Raw genomic sequence first — 24,223 nt, forward strand, 5'->3', positions numbered from 1 at the left:
GATTTTGTTTAATGAACTAGCAGATCCCATTGACAAAAATATGTGATTTGATTCTGAGAAGATGGCCAAATCAAGCTATCTAAGGTCTCACTAATGTGCAGGGAAAGGTGCCAGAATCAAGGGCTAGTTACAGCAAAGACCTGATTAGTTACAACAATCAGATAGAAGATGTGTTCTGATTATGTGTCCAATATTTCAGAAGATAAAAGAGGAGAGATTCACCCTCAGCCTGACCACTGACTGAATAGATTCTGTTTTCACATGCAAGGCTGGGGGTCTTTTTAGAAAATATCCCATTATCTCACCCTATATGCCGTTGGCTTTCATAAATGTGAAATGCTGTTTTACATTCACAGTCACAACTAAGTATTTCAGACACTTAGCATCTCCCTTATCTTCTTTCTCTGTAGTATGTGAGCTTCCTCTCAGTGGCAGTACACTTGACTAAAGTGTAAAAAACCATGTGAAATCTGTCTAAAAACAATTGCTGGGGCATTTCACTTCCTTTGTGCAGACATGGCAGATGAGTTATCAAATAACAGATGAGAACATTAGTTCTGACACTTTAATTCTTTTCCTTTTCACTTTCTACCTTGGTATGAGAAATTATAACCATTCATATGAGGACTTACAGGAAATTAAATTGTTTTAGTTACTCTGTATACATGACACAATTTGCCATGTCAACACAAGGAAGGAGCCTCTACAGATTCCCTTTTTCAGAAGGAGTTCTGTACCCCTGCTAACATGAAAAGACTGAGAAAGCTCAGGAGTGTTTACCTCCTTCACACCATTCTGTTCAGACCCAGAGCTGCTTCTTATTCACTTTCACACTTTCATCCAGACAGTTTAAAGGACTTGAGGTTTGGGGTATAGTAATTCTTGCCATTTGCAGCCGGGCGTTATATTGCTATCGTTCATGATACACCTGGGGAAGAGAAATGCCTGTAACTAAATGGATAATCAGGCTTTAAGCCTCAACTCTGTGTTAGCTTGGTTCGTTGCTGCTGGATTCAGTCAAGTATGAAAAGCATTTCTTATCTTACATAGTCTTTATCATATTAAGGATAAATTGCATCTCAGAATATATTTTCCTTCCAAGGAATAGATTTTTTTTCCTCCCTCATATAATTCTTCAGAACATGATGCAATTGATCTTAGTTTTGATAGCATAAATTTACTCTTATGGCCTAATTTAAGTCTAGTGTAGGATAATAGGGCTTTCATGTAGCAGAGGAGTAATGGAAGTTTGATGTGATGGCCAAGCCATGTGATGGTTTGACCTGTTTCATATGGCATTCTGATAAGCAATCTGTGAAGTACTGAGTTGGTGAAATTACAGCTAGAGGGCTTCCAAGAATTTTGGAGAACAAGACAAATTCATAATTTTTGCAACTATTTGATAAAACACACCAAAACAATAGAGTGAGTGCAGTTCAATATGGATGAATACCAAATACCACTCTTGGGAATAATTAATTGCTACAATAAAAAAAAAACCAAAAAACCCACTAAAAAATCAATAGGTTAATAGCAAAGAATTTGAGATTTATAAAGGTTCAAAGCTGAACATCATTAAAAAATCCTGTGCAAATGGAGGAGAAAGGAAAGCCCATGCTTGGGTGAACAGACAGGGATGTTGTGTGTCAAGATTCATTCCTCTGTTCTTAGCACGAGTAAGACTTTGGTGAGATTGCTGTGCCCAGCTTTCTTTAGGTACCACAGGTAAAGAATGTAGGCCAGCTGGGAGAAAAGCCAGAGAAGATTAGTAGGAATGATTTAGAGATATACAAAACATGACATAGCGAGAGAACTAAAATTTTGGGATTGTTTATTCCAGAGGAGAAAAAGGACATGATAAATCTTTCAATACGTAAAATATTGCTGCAGAGCAGAAAAGGTTATTCATTCAGACTGGTAAAAGAAGTTAGTCCCTACAGCAAGGGACATTTAGGTAAGATTTTAGGAAAATATTTCTGAAGACAATAGTCATGCACTGGAAAAAACCCATATGTGGAGTTTTGAGGGAGGGAGGTTAGACAAACCTCTCTTAAATTACAGAAGTATATCTGATTATGTCCTGTCTGTTCTGACCTGAAATGATGTTTAGTGGCTATGTTATTATTATTTGGAAACTCAGTAGAAATAGGATGCTATATGTATGCAGAGAGCCAAAAAAGCATGAAAAGAGAAGTTTCAGGAATATTTGTTTCATATGTAGCCCCATTAGATGTTGGTGTAGCTTCGGTACTCAACATTCTTGATTAATTCACTGCTGTTAAAGGACTCTAGACTTTCGTTTGGTCCTGTTTAGCCTTTGCACAACAGCACCCTTTTTTTCCCTTATTAGCATTGCAGCCTGTATTCTCCTTTCCTAATGTTGCCTATATTTCTGAAGTGCAATAATTAGTGCGCAATAGTGCACAATAATCAGTTCACTAGTTTGTGAATAAATAGCACCTCAGCCTCCAAACTCTCTTTTTAGGTGCATTCATACTATTTATAAGTGTGTACTTCAGGTATTCAGGGTAGAAATCAATAGATAACTTGAGGCACTGAGTCTTTCTTTGTGTGAGATATCTTTGGACTTGCCCTCTAACCAGGAGTTTAACATATCTTTCTTCTAAAACTACATTCCACACAGAGTGTCCAGGAGCCAAATGCTGTCTGTCCATAGCTGCGTGATACTATATTGGCTTACTCAAATGGCTCTGAATGCTTGTGGCTTGCTGCGGTCACAAGGGACTACTACTCCAAAAGCCACATTGTGGAAATAGCAAACACTTTGTCACTATGGAAGTTCCTTACTTGCCTCTCCCCCTCCTGTCTGGAACCTGAACTAAACCTGCAGTCTGACAACTGAAAGACAAACTTATATTTGTGAAATATAGATCAGACCAAAGCATTAGAATGGCCAGGACAGAAAGAGCAACACCCCACCGTCTGCTGCCAGTCTCAGTAATGTTGCTGCTTTGACCAACAGTTCACAAGAAGTATTCTCAAAATTAAACAACAATAAAAAAGGTTGCTTACCCTGCTGGTGTTTTTATCATATGGTAAAAAGTCCCAGATTTCTGCATGTTTTGGTGCTGTCAGAAAGCATGGACTTAAATGGCACTTTAACAGAGGAAGAATGGCAGGTATTCCACAGTTCTGTAGGGTAAATAAACATTAATTTTCCATATTGAAAGCAGAACTATTATAGAATATTATGCAGTGGCCTGTGAACCATGATTGTCTGGCTAAGATTCTTATACAGCTGCAGTACTTTTCCAGCTCCTTCCTCAGTCCTCGGGGTCTCCTCTTGTGGTTCTGTTCCTCCAAATCTTAATTACACTTAGTCTGATGCACTGAGATTGTTTGGGTGTCAGCTGATTTTCACATGCTATAATGTTCTGGTGTATATGGCAGAGCTTGTCTGGTGTGGATTTTGTAATCTTGGGAATGTTCACAATGATTTTAGTCAGCAACAATGACAAGTTTCAGCCCCTAAAGAATTAGTTTGCCAGAAAAACTGTTACAGATTGACTAGAAGTAAAGTCTATGGATGAAAATAATTTTCTAAGAATAGAGCTTGAGAAGAAAGAAACATGCTTGTTTTACTCTAATTGCCTTCAGAAACACTTGCTCCTGGTACTAATTACTTTGGCTTTGAAGACTGTGTTGTCTTCACTTCAGTATTTTTAAAAAGCTTTTTATTGGAGTTCCGGTCATTACTCTCCTATCCATTCCCTGTTTTGAGACTGCAGCTGAGAATGTGCTCTCCTGTCTGCTTGTGAAGCCATATGTCTGTGTTACAAAGTCCCTTTTGAAAAATATCTTTTTTGCATTTTTAATATCCAGGTAGCTACTGAATTCACATCTATTTCTCACTTGTGCATTCATATTTCTGGTTAAGCTCAGGAATTCCAAAAATAATATCAGAGAGGAAAACTCAGAAGCTCATTGCTTTTGTGGCTTTTTTCACTGAGGCCAGTTTTAGCCCGTGTTGCCAATGATCAGTCTGTACACTTTAGTTCTATATTGTATACTTAAGCTGTGTGTGCAACAAATGATGTTTTCTTAGCCTCTCCATACAGCCTATTAAACAGTGGTTGGAATACTTCCATCTGTAAAGCAAAACCTTTGGCATAAATAATATTGTCATTTGGATAGGCTAGACATACTTTTGCAAAGTGACCTTGTAAAAATATTGTCTGAGGTATGACTGAGCCTAAATTATATGACAGTGAGGTAGTATATTTTGGTCTCTCTGGTATATGAGGTCTCATCTTGTAGCAGTGAAACCACCTGAAATTAAACAAAAAACAGTAATGTGCATCAGATTTAGAAGCTGAAAAAAGCTGGGCTGAGTTTTTGGGTTTTTTAAATCTATTTGCAGACTTTTATGTAAATTCTTTGTTTGGCAAAGGCGAACATTGCTTACTGTGGTTTTCCTGTCTGATGATTTTTGTCTTTGTAAAATAAAATGATATGAAACACTGGGAGGAAAGTCTTTTGACTACATTATAAGTAAATCTGGAATACTTGGGTCAGAATTATTTTTTCCTCTCCCATTTACAGCTCTTTCAAATGCTTTTTTGTTGTAATTTGGGATAATTTGGTTGTTTGGGTGTCCTACATCCTAATCTATAGGGCAGGGATAGGTATTGTAGTTAATGACCCCATTTATCAGCTCATGCCCCTGAATCGTTATCCAGATGTTCATACTTACTATACCATCTTGCCAAGTCTACTTGAACACTTAGGACCAACTCATGCTCTGACATTTGAAATAATTCATGTGTTTAATGTGTACACTTTTCTGTTTGTATATTCTATAAATGTAAGGGAGAGCACACTGTAGCTGTAATGGAAATCTTTTTTTAAAATGACTGACCACATACTGGCGGTTATTTTCTGCCATTTCAGTGAAATAGCTTTTGAGATGGAAGGATGCAGTACCTCATAATACAGGTCAGACCATGCTTCCCAAGACTGTAGAGAGTCTCTGTTCAAGCAGGTGAAGGAAGTATCCTTTGAATGCAATGTTGTATTAAAATCTGTTTGACTCAGAAGTTACTTCTGAAGAAGAACATATGTGATTTTGGAGCCAAGTTTTCAGTAGGGGCTACAAAAACGTGATCTTCCAGACTGTGTTCAATATAAAGAGGTTCAGCTTTCAATGCTTTACTGCTGCCAAATAAAGCTGCCAAAACTAAAGGGTATCCTAGGGCTATTCTGTAACTGTGCCCTTTTACTACTACAAACAAATCACAGAGGGCAAGTGTATAGCTTAAATAACCTTATGAATATTGGACTGGACTTTCAAGTCTGTAATTCCCAATGACATAGAAATATGACTATCATATCTTGCTTTGTTCCAAAGCCAGTGAATTTCATAAATTAAAAATAGGAACCATAGTAAAAGCTGTTCATATCAGGACTTGTTTTCTCTTCCATATGATCTTCTAGGTCAAGAAGTGTAGATTTCCCACCTACTTTCCCTATAATTAATTTTTTTTCATTTAGATTTGGTGAATTAGTCATAAAAAGGCAAATTTTTTTCTGATGTGTTAAGGTTTAGGATCTTTTTTTTCCCCAGAAGGTGCTATCTTGTCTGTAGTTTTCTTTAAGGTCTATAAATATAGAGTTGTTCAGGGAGGGTGCTTTTTTAAACCAGTGTTTTAAGAGTAGAAGGTTATTAGTACCAACCAATTTGTGTTTTAAAAAGAGGTTTTAATTTTGTTTTCCAAAAAAATAGCTTTCAGGCTTTTGTACTGTTTGGAGTAATACCAGATAACAATTGTAGGTTACAATCAGCAGATCCTCATTCTGTGGCCAGATCGGTATAATGCTATTTTCGTATGTGTTTCAGGAATAATAATGAAAAAAAAAGATATATAGAGGAAGTGTTTAAAACATAAAAAAAATTAAAGTCTACTCTCTGAAGCTTTGGCTTCATGTCTTTTGCATTTGTAGTATGTACAGAATCTACACATGCACATAATAAAACAAAACACAGCTTCAGCTTTTGTGTGTGACTTGTCTGGTGGATTACAGATTCTCCAGCTCTGCACTGTGAAACCAGGAAACATACAGAGAGCTGGTGAGGGCAGTGGGGCAGAGGCTAGCTATAAATGCAACAGCTATTGAAAGATTGAGGAGGGGGAGGACATAAATTCTTTCTCTGGCCCTTGGTAATAAGAGGCTCACAGGGAAAACATGATGACGAGAGAAGTGGTGATGAAGTCTGTAGTGGCAGAAACCAATTCTTATGTGTCTGTGTGAGAAAGACCTCCACAAGTGTGCAGTAGCTTTTTAAACACACTCTTCCAGTCTGTGACTTACAAATGAAACTTGTACTGTGTGAGCAGGTTCTTAAAAAACCAAAAGAAGTGAAAAATCAAATGGAAAACCCCATCTGTGATGGATACTGAAGTGGAAGTGAATTCCTCTAAAGTACTACGAAAATGAATTCAGAGGAGTATTTTGTTGTGACAGCAGCTGAGGTGCACTGGCCTCTGACAGGCTGTGTGCCACCTGCCCTGGGTGCCTTGCAAACCAGAACTCATCCATCAGAGATCCCCCTGTGGGTTCAAGGTGTCTGCCAGTTTGCATGAGGAATTTGTGACTATCAAGCTGGAATGTAGCACATCTGCCCAGGATAACCAACGGAATCACTTTATGGCATTAGACTGGGATGTAGCAAACTTCTGGTACTTACTATACCAGTAGGGCAGGAGGGTGCTATCAGATACATTCAAAAACTTTTCAGTTTACATGCTCTGTGCTGTATATACATCATCAGGAACTTTGTAAGTGTAGCAACTATATGATCAGCTCATTCTTTCTTACAGTGAAAGATGTAAGCAAATACCTACATCTTTTACTGAGAATACACAGGTAAGAAGACCCCTCATCTTCTAACAGCCCAAGTCGGTCATCATTTAAGTAATGACAGATGCACATATCTCTGCCAGAATGAGGCAGAGTCTGGAGCTATGCTTTCTGTCTGAAGCTAGTTTTTATGTTGCCAAAACATAATTGTGTCTCTTGCAAACTTGACGTCCTCTAGACGAAAGCAGAGAACATTGGTGTGTAGTTATTTTAACCATTATAGTTCAGACACTCTTCTACTGGGGAAAGGAGACAGTATGGGAAAAACCTCTTCCCAAACCTGTTCATGCTGGAAGCCAGCAGCTCAGGGGAAGTTACCTAATGTGGCATTGCAGACTACACCCCTAGCAGCCTAGGCATAGTGGCTATTTGACAGAAATAAACCAGGCTTTGTTGCAGTTCAGGGTTTTTTTAGCTCCTAAGCAAAAAGGGCACATTGTACTAGCTGTTGGCATCACTGACAGGATTTGAGGCAAGCCTTTAAGCTCTTCTCGAGGATCTTGCTATTACCAGATGTGACCTAGAAGGACCTTATCTACTCAAAATCCAGCTGGTTTGGAAATGAAAATGCTGACTTTACCAACATAATGGTATCTGTAAGGATGAAAAACTTTTTCTCCACCCTTTCTTTTAATTTAGGAAAGTCACATTCCCTCTTACAAAATGAAAGGCTCAATTAATGCTTATACTAAAAGAATGGCAGGGATGACTGGAAGGAGATGTCTCACAGAACATTTGTCAACACTGGCCCACTGTGTTAGCAGCAAAGGTGATGTATTGAAATTGCAAGTTAGCTGCCACTAAAAATTGGTAGACCTTTGCTGGTGTAACTCAAAATTCAGTCATAGTCGGGGTTTATACCATTTTTAGCTTAATGTATAGAGTAATCAAAAAAGCAGGTGGTGATGGTGGGGAAGCAGAGCACACAGAGCAATTTTAAACACTGACTTGTCTACAGAAAGGATTACATATCAGTGTTGTGGTTTGCATCTTCAAGCTAGGCAATCTGTGCACGTAACTAGCATTTTTAGGAAGTAAAGCTTCACAAGCAACTGTTAAAACATTGGTTTTAAAACACAGACAAATGTTCCTAGCTGTATGTTACAACTATATAGAGATTATGCGCATGTTTATACAGACAGGTGAGGTGGTGGCCATAACGGTGGACATAGAGGATGCTTAATAGATTTAAGAAAATATAATCAGTCAAAAATCTCACTACCGTAGAACATATTCTTCCTTCGGCCACAAAACCAACTGTTCCTTCCGTTTTCAGCCATTAACCTAGCTCAGTATGACTGTTTCACAGAGAGAGACACCTGCCCACATTTTATTTCCCACTTGATTTTCAATATTGGCAAATAAAAGGTGTAACTCTGAGCACACACATTTCACAGTCTATAAAGGATACTGCAATGCTGTACCATTCAACATTTCATGTAATTATAGCAATGCCAGGTAATGAATGAAATAGGTTTGAGTTAAAATCATTCTGGTAGCTTGGCAGTAGGAGAAACAGGCAGGATTGCTACTGGCAGAATGGGAGTTACCTGTGACACTGCAAACTACTTGTTTCAGAGAAGTGGCATCATTTCAACTTCTTTCTGTGAGGTTCTTAATCTTTGGTGTTGACTTTACCTGAGAATGTACTTCTAACATAAACTTTTCTTAACTTTGCTCCAGACGTCTCCTAAATGAAATACTTTTGCTTTCATGAAATGAGTAAGATTTAGACACTTTATCCTATTTCTAAGTGACTCTCAGTTGACTAGTTGTGATAATTTGATTTTCAATGCATACTTACCAACAAAATGTCAAGATAGTTACTCTCTTCTTCTTGTCAGGTTACTAGTCCTGGGTATGCAAACCTCTTCCAACTGAGCAGAGCCCTAAGCCCCAAGTTAAGTTTCCTCTTTATGCTTCTTTAGTGCTTAAAACTGGGAATAATCTAATACAGCTTACTAAGAGCTGCTGCAGGTAAGTCAGCAAAAAGATTCAGCTAAGAAGGGCGTTAGTCAACTTGTCCATTTATTGACTCATGTATCCTCCTTTAGCTTGCAGGAAAAAGATGAAATTAGAACGTTTTTCTATGCCAGGGGCACTAACTGTCCTGGAATTGATGCTCGAGGTTCTTTCCACATCTAGCCCTCACCTTCCTGCTCACCACCTTGTCCTCCCCCCCATCTCCACGAGAATGGGGGTTTGATATGCTCATTTCCTGTAATGACTTGATTTAAGATTTTCTCCACGAAGCAATGAATAGAGGTAGTAGCACATGACATTAGATGTTCTTCACTTTGCCAGCAGCAGCCCGACAGAAAATTACTTAATGATTAAAAAACTTTGACTCACTAGTTTGTGAATGGCTGTGTTAAGGAATGTAACCCCTCTTAACTTCTTTACACCATGGCACAGTATAATTCACTCAGCCTAAGAGGAGGATAATGACAGCTTTATACAGGATCTCACTTCACACCTCCAAGCTTTCTCCTTATCTCAAAGGTTGCACTGTGCATTAAAGCTATAGCCTGTATTAATCTAACCTCTGACATTTGGGCCATATTAACCCACCAATGCAGGTTTATGTATCTCACACCTCAAACTCTATCAAGAAATTTGGCAGTGGCAGTTTGATAAGGATGCCATACCTTACTGAACTTGTTCTAAAAACAACATCAGCAAAAACACTGCTCTGGTGGCACTTTTTAAAGATCTTGTTCACTCCTCTTTAGCTATTGCCCATTTGGATAATTCATGTTCCTGTGGCACCAGAACTGCTGTAAAGAAGGAGCAACAAAAATTCCTGTTTATCTGTAAAAATATTAACACCCAGGGTTGTAAAAAATGCAGAAAACCTATAAATTGGAAGCTTGAGCTATTCAATTTTAGATGACAGAATAATTGTTAAAAGCAGGGTTATGCTTTTAATGAGACTGATCACATTTTCTTCTGTTTCTGTACTGGACTAATTAACAAACCAATCTTCATTACCCACTACTTTACAGTGAAAGTTCTACCAAAGGAATGTTTTTGGTATTGCAACAAGTGGTTTAAGCAACCATTACAGCATATTCAGATACTCTTTTTTTATTCATGTGGTATGGATAGTGAAATAACACATCCAAAATGTACTATCCCAGCTTCCCAAGCTGTGATCTGTACTGGAATGCATATTTCAAAAGAAAGAGGCAACAGCCAGATTCTCAAATTAAACTTAGCTTGTTTCAGGAAAGCTGGGACCATTCTAAATGCATCACCTTAATCCTGTGTCAAAGTGGTTCAGGCAGGCAAAGTTTACATGTCTTTCAAAGAATAATGAAAAAAATTAAAATTGCAGTTTCATAAAATCTTAAAAGCCTGCAGATGGGGTTTCCATCTTCTAACTTCACTCTCACTTTGACAAATGCTCATTCATGAAAACTTTTTGATTACACAGTGATTTTGACTATTGCAATTAAAACACAGACAGAAGTCAAGTCAGCTGTTTTATTAAATATGTAATTCTAAAAACCTTTAGAGAGGTTGGATAATGAATGCAGTGAGAGCACTTGACCGCACAACTTAAGAAACAATGATAGCTCTGCTTCAAAACTGCATGACAGGTTCTTGAGAGATTCTTTTTCACACTTGTCCAGTGGTATTTTTAGGATCAGCTTACAAAAGAGCCAGTGCTTTATTGCAGTCACTTTCCAAGGCAGCTCTGGCTAGCTTTACACTCCTTTTATCTCCTTTCCTTTTTTTCTCTCATTATCTTCTTGCTTTCTTCTCTTCTCCTCTTAGTTACAGGATTCCGTGGATCATAGATCTCAAAAGTGTCTTCATCCTGCATGCTTGCATCTTTCACCTTTCTGCTTCTGTCTTCAAACTGAAGCACATGTGACATCCTACAAAAAAAATCAAAACAACAAACTCCAAATCAGTGAAAGAATAGAAGCTGTGATTTGTAATTATGATATGCATGGCAAGATTTCTGATTTATTTTTGGGCATAGCAAAAAAGAACTGACCTGGGTTTCTTTTGTTGGTGTTTTTTAAAAAAAAATTTATTAAAAGATCCTTGTAAGGTAATAATTTTGTAAACACTCCTTTTGAAAAATACAGCTGAATACAGATAGAGTTGTCTCTGGATTTTATTTCTCATACTAAACTCTGTTTTCTTGTCTTTTTGTTTAGCATATCTTCCAAAACGTATGGCAAATTTTTCCCAAGAACAGGGAGTGTTTCTCAAGTTTTCCTATTAGTCACTTTAAACACCTTTCACCAGGGTGGAAGATTTTACAAAAGTGGGGAAGAGTTTACAAGGAAAATGCTTGAAGTAGGTACACAGAAGATCAAAAGGGGAATGCTTCATGTCCTGCTGCTCCACATTAACTTGGTACAGATCATGCTTTTTAATTCCCTGAATACCAGACTAAACAAATGCCTTGTTCAAGTCAATGTTTTTCCTACTGTTGATTAGAAGTTTCCCCCCCATTAGATACTTCCTAATTTCGCCAAATTTCCAATAATCTCAAAACATCACTGTTACATAACTGAGAAGTGGCCCATGTGAATCTCAGGAGGTTCAACAAGGCCAAGTACTAGATCTTACACCTGGGTCAGGGCAACTGCTGGTATCAACACAGGCTGGAAGGGGAAATGATTCAAGCAGCCCTGCCAAGAGGAACTTAACGGGTGCTGGTGGGTGAGAGGCTGGACATGACCCAGCCATGGGCACTCACAGCCCAGAGAGCCAAACGTGTCCTGGGCTGCATCCAAAGCAGCGCGGCCAGCAGGGCCAGGGAGGGGATTCTGCCCCTCTGCTCTGCTCTGCTGAGACCTCACCTGCAGTGCTGCATCCAGCTCTGGGGTCCCAGCACGGGAACTGCTGGAATGAGTCCAGAGGAGGCCACAAATGTGATTAGAGGGATGGAGCAGCTCTCCTGTGAGGACAGGCTGAGAGTTGGGACTGTTCTGAAGGCTCTCAGGAGATCTTATTGTAGACTTTCAGTACACAACAGGACTTTATATGACAGATGGTGACAGACTCTTTAGCATGCCCTGTTGTTACAGGACAAAGGGTAAAGGTTTTAAACCAAAAGAGTATGGATTCAGATGAGCTATAAGAAAGACATTTTTTAAGACAAGGGTGGTGAAACACTGGAACAGGTTGCCCAGAGAGGTGGTAAACAATTTTTTCATGGCAAACTCATATGTCTAGGCAAAAACCACACCTAATCTTTGGATCTGGATCGATTTCAAAAATGTCTTTGACTTTGATGGGACAACTTAAGAACTATACTGATTTGAATCTAAGCATATCAATCTTTATGATTTGACTATGACATGTCTTTGTCAACAGTCTTTGTGACAGAAAACCCAGGAAAAACAAACAAGTTTCAAAAGGAAAGTTTTGTGGCCAATGAAATACTGCTTTATTGGTGTCTTGCAACACGTAAGATGCTCTGAATTCAACAGTTTTCCAAGAGCTTTAATGCAAATCTCCACACATAAAGAAAGGGAGGGAGAAAAAGCTCAGTTACTGCAGATTACAATATAGTACTATTTAAGAAGCCAGAAAAAATTCAAAGCTATAGACCATATGGGATCTGCCTGAATGCTTTAGAAAATTCCTAAAAACAAAAATTGAGAATTTTCATCACAATTGATTCTTGACATGTGCGTTTCATAAACACTTAAAGAGTTGTTTCCAGTAAAAAACTTAGGTAGTTTATTACCCTGTCTACACTACTAACACCCAAACTTATTTCATTTAGTCATCTCTACAATTCAGAATAACATAATGTACCATCAGAGTGACTCATGGTTGCATATTTGTAGTTTAATTATAAAAACATTGTCTCACAGTGGAGGGACTGAAGTAATTTATTTTAGCTAACATGCTTTTTGCATTTGTCATATTCTTCTCAACTTATTAAAGATGAGTACACATATCAAATCACTCTATCCTAGTCTGAATTAAAGTACAGGCCTAAGAGATAGAGTCATGCCTTGGTGCATGGTTTTAAAGTGTGTTATAGGAGTGTAAGTAGAATTGTAGTCACACTTAGTCCTTTCAACAACTCAGGTTTTCCAGGAATACTACAGCACAGGACATAACATGCAGGATATAACTAATAGGAATTAAAATTAAATACATTTCTAATTCTTGGGTCAGGCCATACAGTGTCCCAAGTAGTTTGCAAATTAGATGCAGTAGATTCCGACTAAGCAGTATTTACTTCTCCCCGAGAGCTGAAAGAAGTCATAGTCTCTGACTCTTATTCATAACTTTCCACTAAGGCATTCCCAGCTGTGATTAAAAATAAGCCAATATTAAGAAACTTTTTGATATTCCCAGAATCAATTTTAGATGCAGCATCTCAGAGGTAAAGTAAAATAAACACAGACTGCAGTGCAGATTTTAAGAAATATTTTCCTTCTGTGAATTTAAGCTTATTTTAGTAAGTCACACATCTTCACAGGTAGACCTGTCCTGCACCTATATAAATGGTAAATCACACTGAATACTGTTTTTAAAAAGCAAATTTTTTTTAAGGAACATAAGAAGCATTTAACAATTATTTCTATATTAAGCATTTGAATTTAAACTTATCTTACTCAAGTTCCTCCAACAGGAGTTTGCATTTGCATAATTTTCCAAGTGCAGAGCTAGGGTGTAGTTCCACAAATACAAATTTCATAAGACTTTTCCTTGTTCAGTTTATAGCTCTCTTCCCTTCTGCATGCTCCTGGGTTCACTGAGGAGCTGGCTGCCCAGTTAAGTTTCTGCAATCACTGTGCTGAAAGCACTTACCTATCTCTGGTCTTCAGGAATCCACTAACTTGTGCTTATCGCTGATCGCTGACAGCTCATTTTATATAAGAGAGACATTCAATTTTGAAGTACACTTTTCTTCAAAATTTAAAGGATGAGAGGTAGTCAGTTCTACCAAGCAAAACTCAAAAGAAAACAAATCCTAAGTTTTGCAGCTTAGTTTTTTTTGCTAAAAATTTGTAAAATAGAATAGCTTGCCCAAACTGATGACTCTGGGTTTGAAGTATCTAGGTGTGCAATTGTTGTCCTTCTTTATTAGAAGACATAATCACAAAAAGATTTTCTTAACACCTTTTATTAAGAGTGGGCTGCAAACCAGAATGAGCAATCTTTGCATGGATTTATTACTGAAAAGGGTTGATTTTTACCCTGACCAGATGACAGCATCCTACAGGTCAACCACGGTCCTATCCCATGTCATGGGGGAGCAGCTGTTCTGCTGTACTGCATTTCTTTCCTTTAGTGTTACTAAAGAACACTCAGTAGTTGGCTCTCTTCTGTATTCCAAAAATGGAATGTCTTGAAATGTTAGACTGCAATACCCAAATTAATTTAACACAGTTTCAGAGACAGCACAGGATTTCAAAGCTACGTGGAAACTCTTACGGCCTAGTGATATTCTCAGGTCAGCAAACAGACCAGGCTCTTTTGAACTACTCTAGTGAGACAGTACTTGTAAGAAAAGATATGATATACTGTAATCCCTCTGATTTTGAGATGTGTGAGCCATGCACGGGATCGGAACCATATGCCAGCTGCTGACAGGTGGTAGTCATGTTAAGTGTAGCGTAAAGAGAAGCCTGGTAGTCCAACAGCTCTGGCCCTTCCAGAACCCCCTTTGGGAGAAACTGAAGTGGCAATCAGTGAACTGAATAATTTTGAATTTTGGCAAGAGTAGGGAAGCACTATGCTTTTGCTCTACTTTTGAAGCTGAAACCTCCAGGTTTCAGTGCATCAGTGATTTTTATACTAACTGAAATGAAACTGCAAAGCTGTATTGCCTAAGACCACACTTTTTTCCTCAGACTGATAATAGCTGTTGGCTGTTACCACCTCCCTACTGCCCCCTTCAACTTTCCTTGCCCAGGTGACCCTACAAAGCAAATCTCCTGGAGCCTGCAGGGAAGCCTGGGACATTATCTTGCACTCACCTACATCAGCATTTTAAACAGGAAATCATCAACAGGTGTGAGCAAAAGTTACACCCTGCCAACTCTGTTGTAAGGGTAATAGCTTCTGGCAGAGCAGCAGTCAATTCTTAAGCAGTTTTAGGCACATGCCTGCACTTTGGAGATGCCTGCATAAAACATTGCAGTTAGTGCCATGCCCCGTGTTTTTGCATTAAATGCATACAAAATAAAACTAATGATGTTGCTATAAAATTTAGAGTATCATCATTTTGAACATTATGGCTATGTTTTATGATAGTTATTGGTTCTTTCCATGAGGTTGCTTAAAATTAACACAGAAGGAGTAAGTATCCGTGTCAAGAATTTCAGTGTTGCCTCTTGCATTGTATAGGCTGTCTTAAAAAATGGGACCACTATGGACCATAACTACTAGTACTACCAGTTGTTTCTGAGTTGAACATTGCTTGCAAGTAACATGCTTCCTACTTTTCTCAATTTCACAATGCATCCCATATTTAAAACGAAAACAATGAGAGGTACTCAAATACTACTGCTTTCTTTAAATTATGTTCGACTTGATGCTAGCATTTTCCTCCAAATACAGTAAATATTGTAGTATAAGCATTAACAATTAATGTAGGAAACATTCTAACATTTTCCTTCCATCATCCTCAAGATACCTAAGCAGTGGATAGAAAAGTAACTCAAGTGAACAGATGAGAATCCACAGATCAAAGCAAAGGAGATCTCTCTCCCAAGGAAAAAATTAGGCTGCTCTGGAAGAATGAACTCACTGGCACTCTTTCCACTCCCAGCAGAGTAGTGCGTGGCACAGGAAGAGGAGAGACATTTGAGAAACACTGAGAGACAGTTAAGAGACTACAAAAGAAAAAAATGAGGAAGGTAAAGACTAAAAAAAAGTATAGGAATGAGAAACAAAAACAGAGAGAAAGAGATTGATCAAAATTTAAATGAAGAACATTGTCAAATGACAGTTGAAAAGAAGCATAAATGTTGAACCAAGGAAAGAGAAACAAGAGTAGAAACAAGACAAAAAGAATGTCAAAGCCATAAAGCAAAGGGAATTTTGAAGGAGGAAATACATTAATAACATCTAATATTGTCATAGGTTAGCAAGCATAGTCCCAGAAGGGACGTCCTTGCTAAGGGGTGCTTACAGTTTCCTCTGGGATCTGATAGAACCTATCAGCTGACCAGTTTGAATATGGACAATTCTCTAAGCCACTTAAAGTTGTGACCCCCTCTGTGATCCACATTTAAGAATAGACAAACTCCCCCCCACAGCTCTCTCTCGTTTCTGGTGCTGGGACAGGTGGCTGTGGGCCCCGTGTGGGGGCCAGCGGGCCCGGCCAGGCCCTGCTCGGGCCAGGCCGGGCCGGGCCACGGCCATCCTGGAGCCGATGGACCTGTTCCAGCCGTGGAACCCCCCCCCACTGCCTTGCCGTGGGCAGCTGGAGTGGCTCGGGTCTCCCCCCTCTCCACTTCGATAAGAAAAATTCAACATTCCAGCTGCAAAGCTGCAAGGCCGAGGTGAGAGTAACCCTTTTATTGCTGTGAAGAGCTGAAAACCTGAGGGAAGAGAGAGCGGAGATGCTTAAAGCTGAAATTCTGTTTTGAAGCTTTGATATATCAGAGTACCCGTTGTAATTTCATGAAGATATGGGGGGTGGAGTGTTCAACTCGTAAGCAAAGGCACCTGCACTGAGATAGGCAGATGCTGATGCAGCTGTAATTTCATGAGAAGTTTGGACAGGGAGAGATGAACCAGATGAGGACTTTTGCTCCAAACGGGAAAGGAGAAAACCTCAGTCCCTAGAGATGCTCCCAGAGACAGTCCTAAAGATGAAGATGATGAAGACCCTTTGCTCCCAGGGAAGGAGAAGGGCCTCTGTTTTTGTTCCTGAACGGCTCAACCTTAAAACTGTACCCCAAAAACTTCAAGAGTGGACCCTCAAAAGCAGTTGAGGGAAAAGCTGCAAGTCGGGGGAAGGGACTCACACGCAGGCAGAGAGACTCCTCTTCCTAAATGGACTGAACAATATTTGGAAGTGGGCGGCTGTCTCGTTGTGATAATGTTTTCATAGCATGAGCAAGAAGAGACTTCTCCTTCTAAATGGACTGAACAAGGTTATTATGGAAGTGGTAAACAGACTGAACATCTTAAGGGTTGTCTTTTTACATTCTCAGTGGGAGAAGGGAGGAAGGTGGGGGGAGGAGGAGAGTTCTGAAGGTGGTATAATTATTTTTTTTTTTCTTTTTTCCCTCTTTTAGGTTTGTTAATAAACTTCTTTATATTCTTTCAAGTTTGGTGCCTGCTTTGCATTTCTCCTAATTCTTATCTCACAGCAGATAAACAGTAATGAGTATTTTGGACCAAACCACTACAAATATTTTTCCAGATTTTTTTTAAATTGAGATGCTACAAGCAAAACAAGCCTCTTGGATCAGGCTGCTGTCATTATTCCTTGCATAAGTGTGTCCAAGACCTTAACAAATAATTTTGTAAACACAATGCAGCAGGAGAGAGGAAGTATGTTTATGTCTCTAATGAAATCTGCAACTATCAGTAAGTGCTCTGTGTAATACAGCTCTTGTAAGCAAATTTTGTAGCTTCTGTCTGCCCTGCCTCACCATCCAGCTTTTTCTTCTTGTGCAACATAACCTATCATCCCTCTTTCCATGCAAAGGAGTCTTGTAATCCCAGTCTCTCCCCCTTACAGATCATTAAAGGAAAAACAATTTTTTACCACATACTTGAAGTAGGTTTTGATTCTTACAGCAGTGAGGGTTGATATCCTAAGTACCATGATAGACCCAATCTCAAAGATGGATTCATCTCTCTAATTATCACTGTTTCACACAGCCACTTCTGTCTCAAAAAAGATGTTTCAAAAAACAATTTCCTTGAGTATTTTTTGTCTCATTAACTCATAGCACTGGAACTGTGGTAAATTACCTACGAAAGCCTGTACCCCTGTACTTGGTATTTAAAGCTTATACTGTATCACACACTTCCACTAAGCCTAGTTTGCCAAACCAGGTGTGATTTCACTTTAACTAAGTTTATAATCAGAGACCCATAGAAACACTAAGGTTGGAAAAGACCTTTTCAATCAACAAGTTTGACCATTGATCCAGCACTGCCAGCCCACTAAACCATGTCCTGAAGTGCCACATCTACATGTCTTTCAAATACTTGCAAGGATGGTAACTCAGCCACTTCCCTGGGCAGCCTGTTCCCAAGCCTGACAGCCTTTCTGGTGAAGAAAATTTTCACCAATATCCAACCCTAACCTCCCCTGGCTCAACTTGAGGCCACATGCTCTTGTCCTATCACTTGTTAACTGGGAGAAGAGACTGACTCACACAATACCTTCCAGTAATAATTTCTGGTCATAGGTTTCTGCTGTGATTGTTACCACTAAGAGATTTCAGTCTTTCTTTTTTTCGCAACTTGTTTCACCATTCTACATTACTTGTTTCTCTTTCCTCATCTCCCTTCCTAATGATCAGATATCTTGCCCCTTTTTAAATGCTTTTGTAACACCATGTATTTTTCATGTTCATTGACTTGATAATTAAAAAGAGAAATAAGGTTTGTTATTCAGATCTAGCCAAATTCAAATAATTAGTTTTTCCACAGAAGTTTTAAATGTTAAAAAAATGCTCAGAATAGTGAGAAAAATTATAAATACAGCCATACTGCTGTCCACTTCAAACGTTAAGTATTCACATCAAATACTTACTACATCAAATTAATATTGTTTCAGTCCATGTTAGTGATTATGATACAATAAGCAGATTTTACATGGAAATTTTAAATTTTACTATTGCTGTAAGCCCCCCCACCCCACCCCATTCTCCTGAGGTTAATTTCAAGACACTAAAGAGGCATTTTCTGGTTTTCAGATGAATGGAGTACTATTAGCTGACAATATTTCAGCTTTCAGCTGTTTGTGCTGGTTTTGGCTGGGGTAGTTAACTTTCTTCACAGTGGCTGGTGGCTGTGTTTTGGACTTGTGCTGGACACAGCGTTCATAATATGGAGATGTTTTTGTTATTGCTGAGCGGAGCTTACACAGAGCCAAGGCCTTTTCTGCTTCTCTTACTGCCACACTGGTGAGGGGACTGGGAGTGCTTGGGCGGCTGAGAGGAGACACAGCCAGGACAGGTGACCCCAACTGACCAAAGGGATATTCCAGACCACGTGACATTATGCTCAGTATACAAAGTGGGGGGAAGAAGGAGGAAGGGGGGATGTTTGGAGCAATGGTGTTTGTCTTCCCAAGTTACTGTCATGCAGGATGGGGCCCTGCTCTCCTGGAGATGGCTGAACACCTGCCTGCCCATGGGAGGAAGGGAATTCATTCCTCCTTTCACTTTGCTTGCGTGCGGGGCTTTTGCTTTCTTTATTAAACTGTATCTATCTCAACCCATGAATTTTTCAAGTTTTGCCCTTCCATTTCTCTCTTTGATCCTGCTGGTGGGGCAGTGAGCGAGCAGCTGCCTGGGGCTCGGCTGGGTTAAACCACAACAACAATGGAGGTATGACTGCTGCTCTTGCACAAAGCAAAAATGTCCCCAGTGTTAAGCAAGTAAAACTCATGAAAACATGCTTTAAAAATATTATACAAAGTCAGCCTGTACACTTCTGTTAACTACGACTAACCCTTTGAACTTGTATACCACAGTTACTGGAGGACTGAAAATTGGCTTAACCTCTTCAGAATAACCAGCAAGTTTTGGGTCCTCCACAGGACAAAGAATTAATTGTTTGTATTTTCTCATTGTATTGGCCTACAGCATAAAATTATCAGAACAGAACTTCTGCAGAAATTTCTAAAATAATACTTTTTGAGATAGTTTATTTGAATGTTATATGCTTAGTTTTACCACAAAATAATCACTGCAAAAATTATACGAAATTAATAGTTTCACTAACCATAGGACCTCCAGCTTAAAAAGAACCTCAAAGATACCAATTTTTGCAAAGCTAACAACAAAGTAACCTAATCTTGGCAAAGACTAATATAGTATTGTATCCTTGGATTGTTCAAGATAGTACTAACAATCTTTTTCTCTTGAAAGAACATTTAATTGTAAGCAACCTTCTAAGAGAAATGGAAATCACCTTAACTATGAAAAAGCTCACCTTATTCAATGATCATCTGTGGGAAAACGTGATGAGTTCTCATAGTATGAGAACTATGTAAAACTGTGATGACTTACTTTTTCAAGCAATAGGTATTTTTCTATATAAAATTCAGTTATCCTATCTTGATATTGCTTCTGTTCTGTAACAATTCATATAGAGTATATTTATACTACATCCTTGACCCCTTCACAAAAATGTTAAGTAGTTTAATGCAAGAAGATGGGTGCTTTAAATAGACAACTGCTCCTAGTAGAGTAGATTGGTATGGAAGACTAAATCGCAAATTCCAGATGTTGTTCCAGAAAGCACATCAGTGAAGAAAAACTCTACATAGCATTTACTACAAGGACATGGGAATCACCACACTGGAATAGAGCAGTGATCTATCCAGTCCAGCATCCTGTCTCTGGCAATAGCTTGTACAACATCTGATACTCTGAAGTCAGTCAGCAAATCACCTCCCCAAGTTAACACAGTCAGGCATTATTGTATCACCACAGCAGAGTTGGAGTGAAAAGAGAGTATTTCTAGCACAAAAATACTCACATTTTCATAACATTCAGCTTTCTCTAGACACCCTCCCTTCTCTTTGCCCCTTTCTCTCTCATTCTAAATATATCCAAATCCTTACTTAAGTATGTCAATACTGAGACGAAGTTGGGGTGCCTGAAAAGGTGTGTAAATATGCAGGAAGCTTAAACCAGGCTAAAAAAGATTCAGAAGATTATTTTTTCATTCTTCACTAGATTTGCTGGCAATAAAAAAAAAAGTAAGATTTCCAGACAGTAAATCTAACACTAGATATCCCTTGACTAAAGCACGGATCATCTCTGAATTTAAGTCAAACAGTAGTCAAAGCTCAGATGCCTAGTCCAAATAAGCTCAGATATAGAGGAATTAAAAAAAATAAACAAGAAAAAACCCCACTCCAAATGCTGAGATTCTCAGACATGCTGAACAGCTAGAAGCAACCAACATCAGCAGAAGAACGATTTGTTAGTATGAATTACTGACTGAAGCGGTGGGGTAGGGGGTTGGCATTTACAGATCAAGAAAGGTCTGACCACATTCTAGTAGTACAGGGGTGAAGGTGAAGACAAAACTGGAGGAAAAAGAGAAAGATTTACAGCAGAAGAGTTTTTTTCTTTCTTCCTTTAAAGGTTAGTGGCAGTCCTAAAACCCAAACAAAAGCTTATTTTTTTGCCAAATAGAAAAGCAACCTCTCTTTCCAATGTGTTTCTAATACAGATCTCTGGCATTCATTTATCCTTTGTAACAATCAAGTAAGTATTTTGTCAACTTTTAAAATATGTAGTTGAGTAAATCAATGGCCTTAGCAGGAGAGACCTAATATAGAGCCAGTTTTTCCAGACTAGTGAAGGAACGCTGGCTGAAGTCTGGATGGGAGGAGGGGAGCAAACATGGCTCTAATCCATCTTTGTGCCTCACTGGCATAAATTACAGCAGCACTTTTTCTGTCATTCCCCAAGCTAGCATCAGCATGTAAAAAAGACTGCAGCTTAGTTTTCAGGGGTTTACTGTGTTTGTCACAGTTAAGCTTCTGCAACTGAAGCTGCAAAGACTAGTGCTAATCTTGAGGAAGCCATATTTCATAATCCTAAATCTGAGGTATTGTAGTAAAGAAAAAACTGCATTTTAGAAAATGTATATAAAGCAAGGTTTATAAAAGAAATATAATCAGTATTTTTCAGGTGTCTATCCTGAAGAACTTCACCCTGCAAAGCTCAATAGTATATGCTGCAGTAAATAGGAAATCCTGGAAATAAAATGGAACATATTATCAAATGTATATAGAGTAAATACTAACACTGTGCATTGTGATTTAGTTCTTACTAGAAATTAAATATTGTAACATAAAAACAGTCTGGCTAACTTGAACATTTACGTGATTCTGATATTGCTTTTTCAGTTAAAAAAGATCCAAGCCCAAACCAATTCTAGCCTATACTCTACAACAGACATTGAAAAGTCTGTTGTATCAATGACTTGATACTATTTCAAGACCGAACTCTCTCTCTGTTACAAAGCCTTTTACTGTAAGAATACAAAGTAAGAAAAATATTGTGTGTTTCCACTCCTAACTGTGCCACATTTCTCATAAAACCGATCATAAATATTCTGAAGGGAGTTTTCCTTGTATTATTAACAAAACATTTCTTAAAGAAGATAGAGGGCATAACTACTGATGCTGGATAAATAATACCTTCATTCAATATACAGATTTATTTTTTGTTTGTTCTGGAGTAAAATAAAACTATCTCTACAAACTGAGTAAAAAATTGTAACTCAAACTGCAGTTAATGTCCTGGCAAAAAGAACTTAGCATTCGCTCCCAACATTCCCACAATATTTAAGTGGCCTCAGTGACAGTTTTCCGATATTTGGATTACTGTATCTGACTTATATAAACCAGGCTGCACTTCAAATGATTAGCACTGAACTTTTGTGAGTTTTTTTGTCCAGAGAACCAATAAATTAATAAAAACAGACTTATTCCTTTCAATTTCTGCTATAATCAGGTGATCTGATCTATGTAAAACATCACTGTGCAAATCAAAGTATTTTGTGACCAAGAAGATATGTTTAAAAGCTTTTTAAGAGGCACGAGATTTTAAACAGTGCATTAAAGTAAGCAGTGTCATTAAATTAACTTGAATTGGTTTTAATCCTCACTATCTTACATGAGGTTTTTTTACAAATAACTTAGAGGACAATAGTTTCGACAACACTAGTAATTACACAACATGGACATGAAACAATCCATTAAGCAAGACCTGAAATATCAACAGAAGACCTTTACTGTCACACAATTTTCACAACAACTTTTGTGCAAATTGGAAGGTATTTTCAGGTATTGACTTTTTCACTTCAATTTTAAAAAATGCCTCATGATTCATACCTTTTCCTATACCTCAAATTAACCAACATTTAGAATAGTTTAGACTCAACAAAGGTAAGTAACCACAAGAATTTTAGACTGAAAAACCATGTGGAAAGCTACCACCTCATTCCAAATTCCCATTTTATTCATTCTTTCTTGCCCTACAGTGTATCTGAAAGCTGAATGGATTTATGCTGTTTCAAATAAAAAGAAAGACTAAGTTTCAGAGTCTAGACATACTTCCAAAAATACTTAAGTGACTTATTTATATTTGTCACTTAGTTACAGCTGTGACAGCACTCCACAGGGAAGGAAAAGGCTGATCTCTTGTAAAGATTAAGAAGCTTTGTGTTCACATATAACACCTTACATTCCACCCAGGAAACACTGCAGTGGTTCAGTTATGAAGCACTGGCATCACATGCTATTAATTAAATGAACTATGTAGCATGCTGGCAGTCTCAGACAAATTCTAAAAGGCTGCAGAGTGCATTACTGAGAGCAGATAAAGGCCAGTGATGAGATTTGAATCATGAAGGAGAAATTCTAAACTTCTAGCCAGGTGTAGAATGAAGGAAGAATTACTGGGCTTCACTGTAGCAGAAACTCTAAAACCAGCTGAGGGTCTACTTGCAGCCCTGACTTGTGAACTGATGAGATTAGTAACAGACCAAATCCTTCTACTGAGGATGACACAGATTTTGGCTGATTCCCTGGTGGCAACAATTTTAATGCACTTCGCATAATCATGTTCATCTGGTAAGGAACAACTTTCACATGTTAGTATTTCAGTTTCTACACTGAATATTGAAGGTCCAACAGGATGAATTTGGCATTTTCCATGAAGTCAAAACTGAAGAAGTAACAACATAAAGCCATATTTATCAGAACACAGATTACCACACAGTTTTCAAGCAGGAACAGAATATTGCCTCAATGCAATGTTCATATTATAGAAACATAGAATGGTGTGGGTTGGAAGGGACCTTTAAAGGTCACCCAGTCCAACCCCACTGCCATGGGTCATCTGCCACCTCTCTGGGCAACCTGTTCTAGCGCCTCTATCCTCTGAGTAAAGAATTTCGTCCTAGTATCTAATCTAAACCTCTCCTCTTTTAATTTAAAATCATTACCCCTCATCCTGTCCCTATTTGCCCAAGTAAAAAGTCACTCCCCTCTTTCTTTTAATCACCCTTTAATTACTGAAATAAGTACCCCAATAAGGTCTCTTCAGAGCCTTCTCTAACCTAGCCTGAACAACCTCAGCTCTCAGCCTTTTCTCACAGAGAGGTATTCCAGCCACCTCTGATCATTTTTGCG

The 24,223-nt window shown here is 38.4% G+C and overlaps 1 protein-coding gene across 2 annotated transcripts in view; it reads right to left on the reverse strand.

The window, feature by feature from the left end:
* Nucleotides 1-10,351: 10,351 nt before the first annotated feature.
* CWC27 (CWC27 spliceosome associated cyclophilin) overlaps nucleotides 10,352-24,223 on the reverse strand; it is a 101,195-nt gene continuing 87,323 nt past the window's right edge. For both annotated transcript variants that reach the window (XM_042028257.1, XM_042028256.1), the window contains one exon: nucleotides 10,352-10,763. In XM_042028257.1, the coding sequence (XP_041884191.1) occupies nucleotides 10,601-10,763 (163 nt within the window). In that variant the 3' untranslated portion in view covers nucleotides 10,352-10,600. The remainder of the gene's footprint in view (nucleotides 10,764-24,223) is intronic.

This window comes from Corvus kubaryi, unplaced genomic scaffold (genome assembly GCF_017639235.1).
Source record: "Corvus kubaryi isolate FWS band 111438036 unplaced genomic scaffold, C.kubaryi_AGA036_p1.0 37308, whole genome shotgun sequence".
Taxonomy (NCBI): Eukaryota; Metazoa; Chordata; class Aves; order Passeriformes; family Corvidae; genus Corvus; species Corvus kubaryi.